The 11,702-nt window shown below is 41.5% G+C and overlaps 1 protein-coding gene across 4 annotated transcripts; it reads right to left on the reverse strand.

Moving 5' to 3' along the window:
* Positions 1-455: 455 nt before the first annotated feature.
* Positions 456-9,078, reverse strand: LOC118382973 (T-cell-specific surface glycoprotein CD28-like). 4 transcript variants are annotated; one of them, XM_052499055.1, is made up of 4 exons: positions 8,510-9,065; positions 4,099-4,455; positions 3,158-3,279; positions 456-738 (listed from the first exon to the last, which is right to left on the reverse strand). In XM_052499055.1, exons 1-4 carry the CDS (start codon positions 8,586-8,588, stop codon positions 616-618), a joined length of 681 nt encoding a protein of 226 aa, XP_052355015.1. In that variant the 5' UTR covers positions 8,589-9,065; the 3' UTR covers positions 456-615. The 4 variants fall into 4 exon arrangements, with proteins under 4 accessions (XP_052355015.1, XP_052355014.1, XP_052355013.1 ...); XM_052499054.1 differs by lacking the exon at positions 8,510-9,065 and adding an exon at positions 7,290-8,488; XM_052499053.1 differs by lacking the exon at positions 456-738 and adding an exon at positions 1,389-1,885 and having other exon boundaries at positions 8,510-9,078.
* Between the last annotated feature and the right edge of the window lie 2,624 nt (positions 9,079-11,702).

Raw genomic sequence — 11,702 nt, forward strand, 5'->3', positions numbered from 1 at the left:
AGTTCAAAATAGAGAGATGTACCTTGCATCAAGGTCATGTCCTAAAGCACAAGCAGGGAATTGTAATTCAGTTTCAATGTAGGACAGTCACTTATTTTGACCCATACATGACAATCACAGTGGCTCTCAGCGAGAGAATGGGATGTCAGTCCCCTCGTATTTGGAAACCACTGTTTCACGTGAGACCCATTCACCAGGGTCTTCCTCTAGCTACGCCACACGCGCACTACATATCACTGAGGGTGTCCCTGTGTCTATAAGCTTAACCTGTGTGTGTGTGTGTGCGCGCTGACTACAGTATGCATGAGGATATAAGAGATGAACATTCATTTCGTATTTTTTTGTTGTTGTTTGGGGGGTATGCTGCCCACAACTTCAAGAGTCCATTCTCAATAGATTCCCGGAAGATCATATTACATCAGACTGTAATTATTTAATTATATGATTTACATATATAATATATAACTCAAATCTTTATTGACACGCAATCAGTTGTACAATTAGATGTGTACCATGTGACTTGATGAACCGGTTTACATGGAAAACTTGGTGTGTTTCAGAAGTCCGCTCTCAAAGGCAAATTGTGGCTCAACTCTGATCTGAGGACGACAGTGATCAGTATCGTCCCATTCGGATTGGATGCTGGACCCCCTGCTTCTTCCTGTGCCACCTGAGTGGAGCTTTGGGTTTGATGTTCATGTAGTCACTCTGGGAACACTCCACTCTCCTCAGTCTGAGCTGAGGATCAAATTCACAGAAAGAGGTGGAGAGTGAGTAGGGTGAGCTGTGTATATGTATGTAGTTGTGTACAACTGTCTCCATGCATCATTTGTGTTTTAAATACATATACAATATTGCATTATTTGACTTTTTTTTGTTGTCATTTAAACTGGTATTCTTTGCTTATTTTGACTTTATTTTTGACTTTTCTCTTTGACCGTCATCCCAGCAACTTCTCTCCCACTTGTTTCCAGTTCCTCATCCCAACCCTCAATTTCCCCCAGCTCATCCCGTCCTCCTCAGCTGGCCACCCTCTTTGTATTTCTACGCAAGATATCTTTCAACTATGCTGTGATGTTTAACATGCGATTTTGAATCTATCGAATAGAATCCATAGATTGCGAGTTGAAGATAAATACTTTTACTAAGAGTATTATTAAATGACTGACCCGGTCTCTCCAGATCTCCCAACAGTACTATTTCTAGGGTCAATTTTAAACTGAGACCAGAAACCGTCTACTTGAGGGCAATACCAACACAAATGGTCTATTGATTCTGTATCCTCACATAAAAATCTGCAGAGCTGCAATGGTTGTATGCCCCAGATATTCAACATTTTGTTGTTGGCAAGAATTCTGTACAATAATTTAACTGAAGCACACGAAATGTTGAATCTTACGTCATTTTATTTATCAGCTCGTCGTTTTACATACAGTACCAGTCAAAAGTTTGGACACCTACTCATTCAAGGTTTTTTTTTCATATTTACTATTTTCTACATTGTACAATAATAGTGAAGACATCAAAACTATGAAATAACACATAACCCCCAAAAATTCAACAAATCAAAATATATTTTATATATATTTTATATTCTCCAAAGTAGCCACCCTTTGACTTTATGACAGCTTTGCACACTCTTGGCATTCTCTCAACCAGCTTCATGAGGAATGCTTTTCCAACAGTCTTGAAGGAGTTCCCACATATGCTGAGTACTTGTTCGCTGCTTTTCCTTCACTCTGCAGTCCAACTCATCCCAAACCATCTCAATTGGCTTGAGGCCGGGTGATTGTGGAGGCCAGGTCATCTGATGCAGCACTCCATCACTCTCCTTCTTGGTCAAATAGCCCGTACACAGCCTGGAGGTCTGTTTTGGGTCATTGTCCTGTTGAAAAACAAATGATAGTCCCACTAAGTGCAAACCAGCTTAGATGGTGTATCGCTGCAGAATGCTGTGGTAGCCATGCTGGTTAAGTGTGCCTTGAATTCTAAATAAATCAGACAGTGTCACCAGCAAAGCACCATCACACCTCCTCCATGCTTCATGGTGGGAACCATACATGCGGAGATCATCCATTCACCTACTCTGCGTCTCACAAAGACATGGCGGTTGAAACCAAAAATGTCAAATTTGGACTCATCAGACCAAAGGACAAAGGAAATCTTTCCACCAGTCTAATGTCCATTAATTGACTTTTTTCTTGGCCCAAGCAAGTCTTCTTATTGGTGTCTTTTAGTAGTTTTTTCTTAGCAGCAATTCGACCATGAAGGCCTGATTCACACAGTCAACAGTCAACAGTTGATGTTGAGATGTGTCTGTTACTTGAACTATGAAGCATTTATTTGGGCTGCAATCTGAGGTGCAGTTAACTCTAATGAATTTACTCTCTGCAGCAGAGGTAATTCTAGGTCTTCCTTTCTTGTAGCGGTCCTCATGACAGCCAGTTTCATCAGAGCGCTTAATGATTTTTGCGACTATACTTGAAGAAACTTTCAAAGTTCTTGACATTTTCTATATTGACTGACCTTCATGTCTTAAAGTAATGAAGGACTGTTTCTCTTTGCTTATTTGAGCTGTCCTTGCCATAATATTGACTTGGTCTTCTACCAAATAGGGCTATCTTCTGTATATCTTCTCAAACGCATTAAGTAGGAAAGAAAATCCACAAATTAACCAGGCACAACTGTTCATTGAAATGCATTCCAGGTGACTACCTCATGAAGCTGGTTCAGAGAATGCAAAGAGTGTGCAAAGCTGTCATCAAGGCAAATATAAAATATGTTTGTTTAACACTTTTTTGGGGGTTACTACATGATTCCATATGTGTTATTTCATAGTTTTGATGTCTTCACTATTATTCTACAATGTATTGTAGACCATCATTTTTACTAAGAAAAAAAAAACCTGGAATGAGTGGGCAGGTCCAAACTTTTGACTGGTACCATCAGGAATAGGCAGCTATGACTAAGGAGTTAATCAAGGTGATTTTTCCTTAAATAGACAGGTATTTATTTACCTCTCAATGGACTAAATAGTTAATTGTGCATTGAATTTATGCCAAGGCTTGCTTATATTTTTTCATCACAGGAGGCAGCACCTCACGGATGTAAGACAAGTTCCCCTCTCTCTGAGTAAAGGAAGCGAGATGTCACTCACCCGGATGGCAAAGGCGATGACAGTGACAGCCAGGCCATAGATGATGGTGACCCAGAACCCCAGTACCCATGTCCAAGCAGAGCCTACACATCCCACAGGCTTCCTTGCCTGGCACTGGAAAGCTGACCAACCAATCAAAGAGAGAGATGGATATGTGAGTTAAGCTTTAAGGGGCAGCTTTCCGGATCCAGATTAAGCCTACTCCTAGAGTAACTTCGTTTTTCCATTGAAAATACATTTCAAGTCCAGAAGAAGGCTTGTATAAGTTCAGGAAACTGTCCAGTTTAGTCTTTTAAGTGTAAATAGATCATTAGAATATACTGTGTGTGTACAAAACATTAGGAACACCTTCCTAATATAGAGTTACAACGCTTTTTCCCGCAGAACAGCCTCAATTCGTCACCGCATGTACTCTACAAGGTGTCAAACGTGCTACAAGGATGCTGGTCCACGATGACTCCAATGCTTCCCACAGTTGTATCAAGTTGGCTGGATGTCCTTTGGGTGGTGGACCATTCTTGATACACATAGGAAACTGTTGAACGTGGAAAAACCCAGAAGCATTGAAGTTCTTGACACACTCAAACCAGTGCACCTGGAATCTACTACCATACTTAAATATTTTGCCTTGCCCATTTACCCTCTGAATGGCACACATACAACAATCCATGTTTCAAATTTCTCAAAGCTCAAATATCCTTCTTTAACCTGTCTCCTCCCCTTCATCTACACTGATTGAAGTGGATTTAACAGGTGACATCAATAAGGGATCATACCATTCACCTGGTTAGTCTATGTCATGGAAGAGCAGGTGTTCCTAATGTTTTCTACACTCAAGTGTATATATTTCTGTAAATCAATATATAGCATTTTGTGCATGCCTGTGTGTATTTATGTGTGCTTGTGCTTGTATAGATCAGTTCCTTTTGTAGTAAACATACCTTCAACCAGGACCAAGGTCTGAGGCTCGTCTGGTACTTTCTCAATGGGAGGTGGGTACATGGGGTACCCCTCACAGGTATAGACTCCAGCGCGCTCCGTGGTCATTCCAGAGAGGACAAAACTGACCGTATGGTCCTGTTCGTTCACCCTCAGCCCCAGACCCTCCCCAACAGGACTCACGGTCTCTGTGGAGTTGTGGTTGTGACCATTGTCGTGAGTGTGGTTGCCAACCTCGACCAAGCCCAGGTATAGGTGGAATCTCATCTCCTCCTGGTCCTTGCCTGTCAGGTTGGGGCAGCTGACAGATGCAGTGCCGTTGACAAACACACGGACCACATTGAACGTTCTGAGCTTGTCTGGTGAGGGAAGGTCAAAAGTCAAACAGAGGCCGTCAGTTGTGCGCGTTATATCAGAGGGAAGTAGACAAGGGCCCTGTCTGAATACTTCCCTCCTTACCTTGAAGAAATCACTGATCTGACACAGCAAGATGAGTAAACCTAGCCTGGGTGGCCGTCTGTTTCTGCTCACTTGCCATTAGTGCCATTCAGAGCACCGTCTGGCGCTTACAGAGCTTGCTTAAAGACGCATCCCACTGGGCAGAAATGGGTTGAATCAATGTTTCCACTATCAAGTAAAAATAACTTCTAACAGGCCAAAACCTGCAGAAGAAACACAGCGGAACCTGGAAATACCACCCAACACAACATTGAGTGAGTAATGTTAAGTCTGAACTTATTTTCTGAAGTCAAAAAGTAATAGACAAACTCTATAGGTAATTTTGTTATATAAGGCCACCAAACTGCTAGGAAAGACTGAAATTAGCACTGTAGTGTATGAAAACTCTTGAGCCTAACAACGGCAGGTGAGTTTCACTGCCCCATCCCACCCAAATGCAGAGGCCTTTGAAGCCCCCTTCATCTGTGCAGAGAAAATATCCTCGTCAGAATCCCCAAAATACAACAGCCACAGGACAACTTTGTTTGGACGTTGTAAATGACCACTCGCCGATACTGAAAAGATACACTGTAGCTAGCTAACGACCTCGTTTTCCATGAGGAAAAGACAAACAGAGACTTTCTAGCTACATTAGCTGGGATTTTCTACGAGGAATCTGCCTCCCGTAAAAAGTTTCTCACAAGTGGGTGTGACACCCACTCCCGTTGCCTGCTGCACTGCTTCTTGGATTCCACCTGGTGATCTGTTCACCGTCTGCCCTAGCCTGTCTCCCCCTGTCTGCTATAGGTACCCCGGCCACACTCCCTCCTCTCTCCCAAGCTTCCGTCACCTCCAGCACACATGCACTGTTGAGGCGAGTGACTCTGAACTTACAATGGCAAGCCACAAGTTGTTATATTTTTCACTTGCTCTTTATGCTATTTACCTCATGACTCCTGCGTGCTTTGTTGACTATGAACTTGCTTGTTTACCCAACCGTGACACAGTCTGTTTGTTCCCACACTCGGGACTCTTACACGGACTCTTGGCCTCCCATCCTATTCTAATCACCTCTCGCCGGCTTTGTATTCATCTTACCTAAGGAAATTGCTTTACAATATGATCGTGTTGCCACCTAATGCACATTCAAATGTTATAAAAACTGCAGAGCTCTCCCTGTCCTCTGCCGTGACCTGATTGTATTACTGCTGATTATATGCGCATGTACACCTTGGCCCATCTACTGTTGCTCGCCTCAATTCTGATTTGTGCTCTGATATCTGCTTCACAGATTTCTGCTATAGTAAAAGCCTGGGCTTTATGCACGTTAACACTAGAAGTTTATTACCTAAAATGTATCAATTGAAAATGTGGGTTCATGGCTCCAATCCAGATGTGTAGGTCATTACTGAGACGTGGTTAAGAAAGAGTGTTTGGAACACTGATGTTAACCTTTATAGAAGACAAATCTTCTATAAGACAGACCATCCAAAGGTGGTGGAGTGGCAATCTTTACCAAGGATCAACAACGGTGCTTGATTGTCTCCACCAAGTCTGTCCTCAAAGTATTTGATTTCCTGGTTTTACACATTACACTTTAATAACTCTTTGTTGACTTGTTGCTGGGTGTTATCGGCCACCATCAGCACCGACCTGTACCCTAAATGCCCTAAGCTCTCTCCTGGCACCTTACACTAAGTCTGAATTTTGTCTTGCTAGGTGATCTAAACTGGGACATGCTTAAACCACCTGACCAAGTCCTAAAGCAAGGGGACTCCCTAAATGTTTCTCAGATTATCACCAATCCCACAAGGTATGACTCCAAACATCCAGAAAAGGCTACTCTCCTTGATGTTATCCCTACAAATAATCCCGATAGGTATCAATCTGGTGTTTTCTGTAATGACCTTAGTGATCACTGTTTTACAGCCTGTGTTTGTAATGGCTGTTCAGTGTAACGACTTGTCCTGACTTGTCATAGACACTTACTAAAAAACTTTAATGAGCAAGCCTTCCATCATGATCTTGCCTCTGTAAAATGGTATAGAATCAGCTTGATCCCCTCTGTCGAAGTAACTTGGACCTTTTTGTTGTTGATATTTTCAGTGGTATTGTTAACATACACACCCATAAATAAAATGAGAATTAAAAACAGGTTCCGCCCCTGGTTCGACTCAGCTGGCCCCTCCCTGGATTTTGTGTTAAACGCTCTTCAACAAAGCTTTCTTAGTGTCCAACAAGCTTTCTCCACCCTAAACCTGGTTCTGAACAAAACACAGGTCATGTGGTTTGGTAAGAAGAATGCCCCTCTCCCCACAGGTGTGATTACTACCTCTGAGGGTTTAGAGCTTGAGGTAGTCAACTCATACAAGTACTTGGGAGTATGGCGAGATGGTACACTGTCCTTCTCTCAGCAGCTATCAAAGATGCAAGCTAAGGTTAAATCTAGACTTGGTTTCCTCTATCGTAATCACTCCTCTTTCACCACAGCTGTCAAACTAACCCTGATTCAGATGACTATCCTACCCATGCTAGATTACGGAGACGTAATTTATAGATCGATCGGCAGTTGAGGGTTCCCTCGAGCAGCTAGATGTTCTTTACCATTCGGTCATCAGATTAGCCACCAATGCTTCTTATAGGACACATCACTGCACTCTATACTCCTCTGTAAACGGGTCATCTCTGTATACCTGTCGCAAGACACGGGTTGATGCTTATTCATTAAACCCTCTTAGGCCTCACTCCCCCCTACCTGAGATATCTACTGCAGCCCTCATCCTCCACATACAACACCCGTTCTGCCAGTCACATTCTGTTAAAGGTCCCGAAAGCACACACATCCCTGGGTCGCTCCTCTTTTCAGTTCGCTGCAGCTAGCGTCTGGAACGAGCTGCAAAAAACTACCAAACTGGACAGTTATCTCAATCTCTTCATTCAAAGGCTCAATCATGGACACTCTTACTGACAGTTTTGGCTGCTTCGCGTGATGTATTGTTGTCTTTACCTTCTTGCCCTTTGTGCTGTTGTCTTTGCCCAATAATGTTTGTACTGTACCATGTTTTGTGCTGCTACCATGTTGTTCTGCTGCTATGTTTGAACCAGACTTGTCGAGGTCTAAAATTGTTTTCTGAGGTCTTGGGGCTGATTTCTTTTGATTATCCCATGATGTCAAGCAAAGAGGCACTGAGTTTGAAGGTAGGCCTTGAAATATATCCACAGGTACACCTCCAATTGACTCAAATGATGTCAATTAGCCCATTAGAAGCTTCTAAATCCATGACACAATTTTCTGGATTTTTCCAAGCTGTTTGAAGGCACAGTCAACTTAGTGAATGTAAACTTCTGACCCACTGGAATTGTGATACAGTGAAATAATCTGTCTGTTAACAATTGTTCGAAAAATTACTCGTGTCATGCACAAAGTAGATGTCCTAACCGACTTGCCAAAACTATAGTTTGTTAACAATAAATTTGTGGAGTGGTTGAAAAACGAGTTTTAATGATTCCAACCTAAGTGTATGTAAACTTCCGACTTGAACTGTACATAGACCTGCTTATTTTATTCATAATATAGCTGCAGTCTAGATGTTGAAGCATATCCACATTTGTAATTGGGGTTTAACTGCACTCATTTGAGTAGTGTGCTGGACGAATTCAAACCACTGCAACTAGCATCCCCACCTTATAAAACCATGCAATTTTGCTAGCATTGCAACCCTTTGATTGGGCAATCTTTGGCTTTTGTTCTTGTTATCAGAATGTTCTGGTCGTGCTATGGATCATGCCTGAGGTGACATTTGTTGATACTGAGAATATAGATGAACGATAATGACAAAGTCCAATGGTGAAACATTCAGACAAATGTGCTGAAACAATTTCTTATTCTACCTGACTGACATTTATATCTATTCTACACAATACTCTATGAACATTCTATAACATTGCACCATATTAAACAGGCTCCGATCTTACCTTTACAGTTGTTTGAGCTTATCATTTTGGCAGCACTGGAGAGGGAGAGGAGGATCGTGGGTATCCAGTAAACGTTCATCTTGAAAGTTCTCAGTTTTGTCGTGAAACTGAAGCTCCCCTGATCTCCCTTTACAGTGCACAACAATCAGGGTAAATGTGACAAGACACTGTAAGCCAAACAGAACGAGACAGTGACTGCTCTGCTCTACCTAAACATACAACACATGCTCGTCACACGATGGCAGCGTGCATCTCATAACATCCTTCCCTGTCACCTGTCACTGTGAACAACAATCTGGCCCTTGTCGACTGTAAGCAACTCTCTCTGCTGCACATCTAACAGGGTGACTGACTGCACGGACTCTTCAGTAAAAAAACATCCTCACTCTGTGGCAGTGCACTCTGAACTTCATAAGTTTCCACCCTCTACCGGTGTGTGACTTTTGATGGGCTTGGAACCTCGTATCGTATTACTCATGTTTTGCTTTTCTCCTCCATATCATATTTCACTGCTTCTGGTAAAATTCGCAGAGACCCACCCAGGTTTCTCTGTTGCTATGTGACTGTCTCCTGCGACAGGCTGTCAGGAAAACTCTGATATTATCACAGAGACAGGGGAGTATTACATCGAATCGTATCACCATACATCTCGTTGTGGTCACAGTGTAGGCCAACATTTCCTGTTTGTCATGATTTTTTCTGTGCAAGAATTTTCCAGAGACACTTCATATCATACAGGTAACTTCATTGGAAATGTTGTGTGCTATAGTTTGTTTGGGGGGGGGAGTTGAGAGATTTACTGATCTCCTGCACACTACAGCTATACACACACACACACACACACACACACACACACACACACACACACACACACACACACACACACACACACACACACACACACACACACACACACACACACACACACACACACACACACACACACACACACACACACACACACACACAGTCATGTCATGCATACATACATTTTTGGTGTTGGTGGCCCCTTCGGGAATAGAACCCACAGTCCTGGGGTTGCAAGCATCATGCTCTACCAACTGAGACCTAAAGAGAGTGGAGTCTTCCTAGAGTGTCTACATGAACACCAAACGCAGAGCTTCTCCCAGCACGAACACAGTCCCGGATGTCGTACTACATTTGCCAAAATACGAAGTATACAATAAGTGGACACTATTTCTGTTCTTTTGGGGCCCATTATGCGATTCTTCAGAAATGGGCGTGACTTCACATCATTTTCAGATTTGAATAAAATTGTGGAAAATATGCAGCCGAAGTCCATTGACACCAGATACGAATTCATTGCTTTAACTAATTATGACATGCTAAGAAAATGTTGTGCAATATGATAAAGTAATGGCTTTTCAAATAAGTTACGCTACATGTTATGTTGTCTGACAATTTGTTAGCTTCGCTAGCCTTACGAACAGCATATCATATCATTACTGCAGTTGCTTGTATGTACCAATATGTTAGCTAGCTACAGTACAGTTGTACAACTGACTAGGTTTCCCCCTTTCCACTAACGTTAGTGCCAGTATATTAACTATATACCAACTAACTACCCAATGTTTATTGACTTGATAATTCACATCATTCTTAGCTTAGCTAAGTGGTTTTGTCATTTTGAGTTCTCAATGGACATTGTTAATGAAGTCGTAAGATGTCAAGCGAGTAATTTTTTGGCTATGCTAACTAGCTAGCAAGAAGTTGCATAGCAACAGCATCAACTTCCGGTACACAGGTGAAGAGAGAGTACACTTATCTGAAAGGATACTGTTTGTTTACAGTATACTAAAATTAACTTATAGTATGTAGTATATACTCATTAAGTATGTAGTATACAGTATGATAGTATGGGTATTCAACCACAGCTCACGTCTTAACTTCTGCTTTTCATAGCCTTCTTTGACAGCATGGATGGTTCCAATCAGAACACCTAGTAGAATGTTCCGTTTTGTGAAAAAATACACTTAACAAACCCCTAGCTATAGATCTGCTTTTGCCCAGGTATCTTATGCCTCGATGTTGCAATACTGGGGACCCCATGATGTTGATCCTAATCATCACTTTCTCTGAAACACTGGGGACCTTACATGTCAGAGAGGAGAGAGCAGTGGTAAAGGTCACTGATGGGTCAAAACAGCACAGATTGAAAATGCTGATCGAGTCAAAACCAGAGCCAACTGGTGCTTGCCCATCACTGTCAGGCTGTGTTTAGAGAGGCAGCCCAATTCTGACATTTTTTCCAATAATTTATATTTTGACCAATTGTTTTCACATCAGATATTTTTCAGATCTGATTTGTCAAAAAAACAATAAATAAAAAATAAAAACTGAATTGGACTGCCAATCTAAATGCTGCCTGACACCCAGATTCAAGTATTCAGCTAATCAGATGTTTCTCTCTGGCCTAGAACCAGGGAGAAGGAATAAAAAATGTAATGATGTCATGGCAATTTTGTCCACTAGGTGACATAATTCGTTTAGATGTATCTGCCTGTTGATAATTATATTTGTAATACACATTTAAACACACTTTCACAAACGATTTATCAAGCACTTATATATTATATTTATTATCACATTATACGTCCTTTGTACACCATTGCCATTGGTTCCTCACTTTATTAGGCTACCACTTTCAGATATAGCCTAATGAGGTAATGGTCAAAGGTTATAATAAACTTGCAGTATCCTACAACAGGGGATGCCACCGACAGATATGGCAACTTTGCAGTATTTTTTTTGTGTGTGTGTTATTTGTTACATTATTATCCCAGACATTTATTTGTGTTATTACATATAGCTGGAAATAACTTTTTGTGACCAATAAAATGTGATTTGAACTGTGCAACGGTTTGGGGTTGGTAGAATAGGAACACCAACAAATGGTAAATAATTTGTGTGTGGAATTAATGTAAGAGATTAGAAAGAATTTGCAAATTAAAAGTTTATTTTAATTCTAACTTCACAGGATAATGTATGAGGTTTGACAAACATGAATCAGTCCATATGAATTAGTTTAACAATCCCATGAATTTGTACATCGAATTGGCTTCTTCAGCAGTCTGGTTAAGATGGGTCGAGAACTGCACCCCGCAATTCAGGGCGTTCCTGCCCCTCTTTATACAGTACTTTTACATGTTTAAGCTATGATTCAAGTACATAG

Source organism: Oncorhynchus keta, chromosome 37 (genome assembly GCF_023373465.1).
Source record: "Oncorhynchus keta strain PuntledgeMale-10-30-2019 chromosome 37, Oket_V2, whole genome shotgun sequence".
Lineage (NCBI taxonomy): Eukaryota > Metazoa > Chordata > Actinopteri > Salmoniformes > Salmonidae > Oncorhynchus > Oncorhynchus keta.

Excerpts from the sequence above, each read along its gene's own strand:
- LOC118382973 (XM_052499052.1), bottom strand. The coding sequence starts at position 7,377 with ATGTGTGTGCTTTCGGGACCTTTAACAGAATGTGACTGGCAGAACGGG. Across the intron at positions 4,456-7,289 it reads GGCTGCAGTAGATATCTCAG|ACAAGCTCAGAACGTTCAAT; the intron begins GTAGGGGGGAGT and ends TTCCCTCACCAG. Across the intron at positions 1,886-3,157 it reads TCATCGCCTTTGCCATCCGG|GACAATGACCCAAAACAGAC; the intron begins GTGAGTGACATC and ends GTTTTTCAACAG.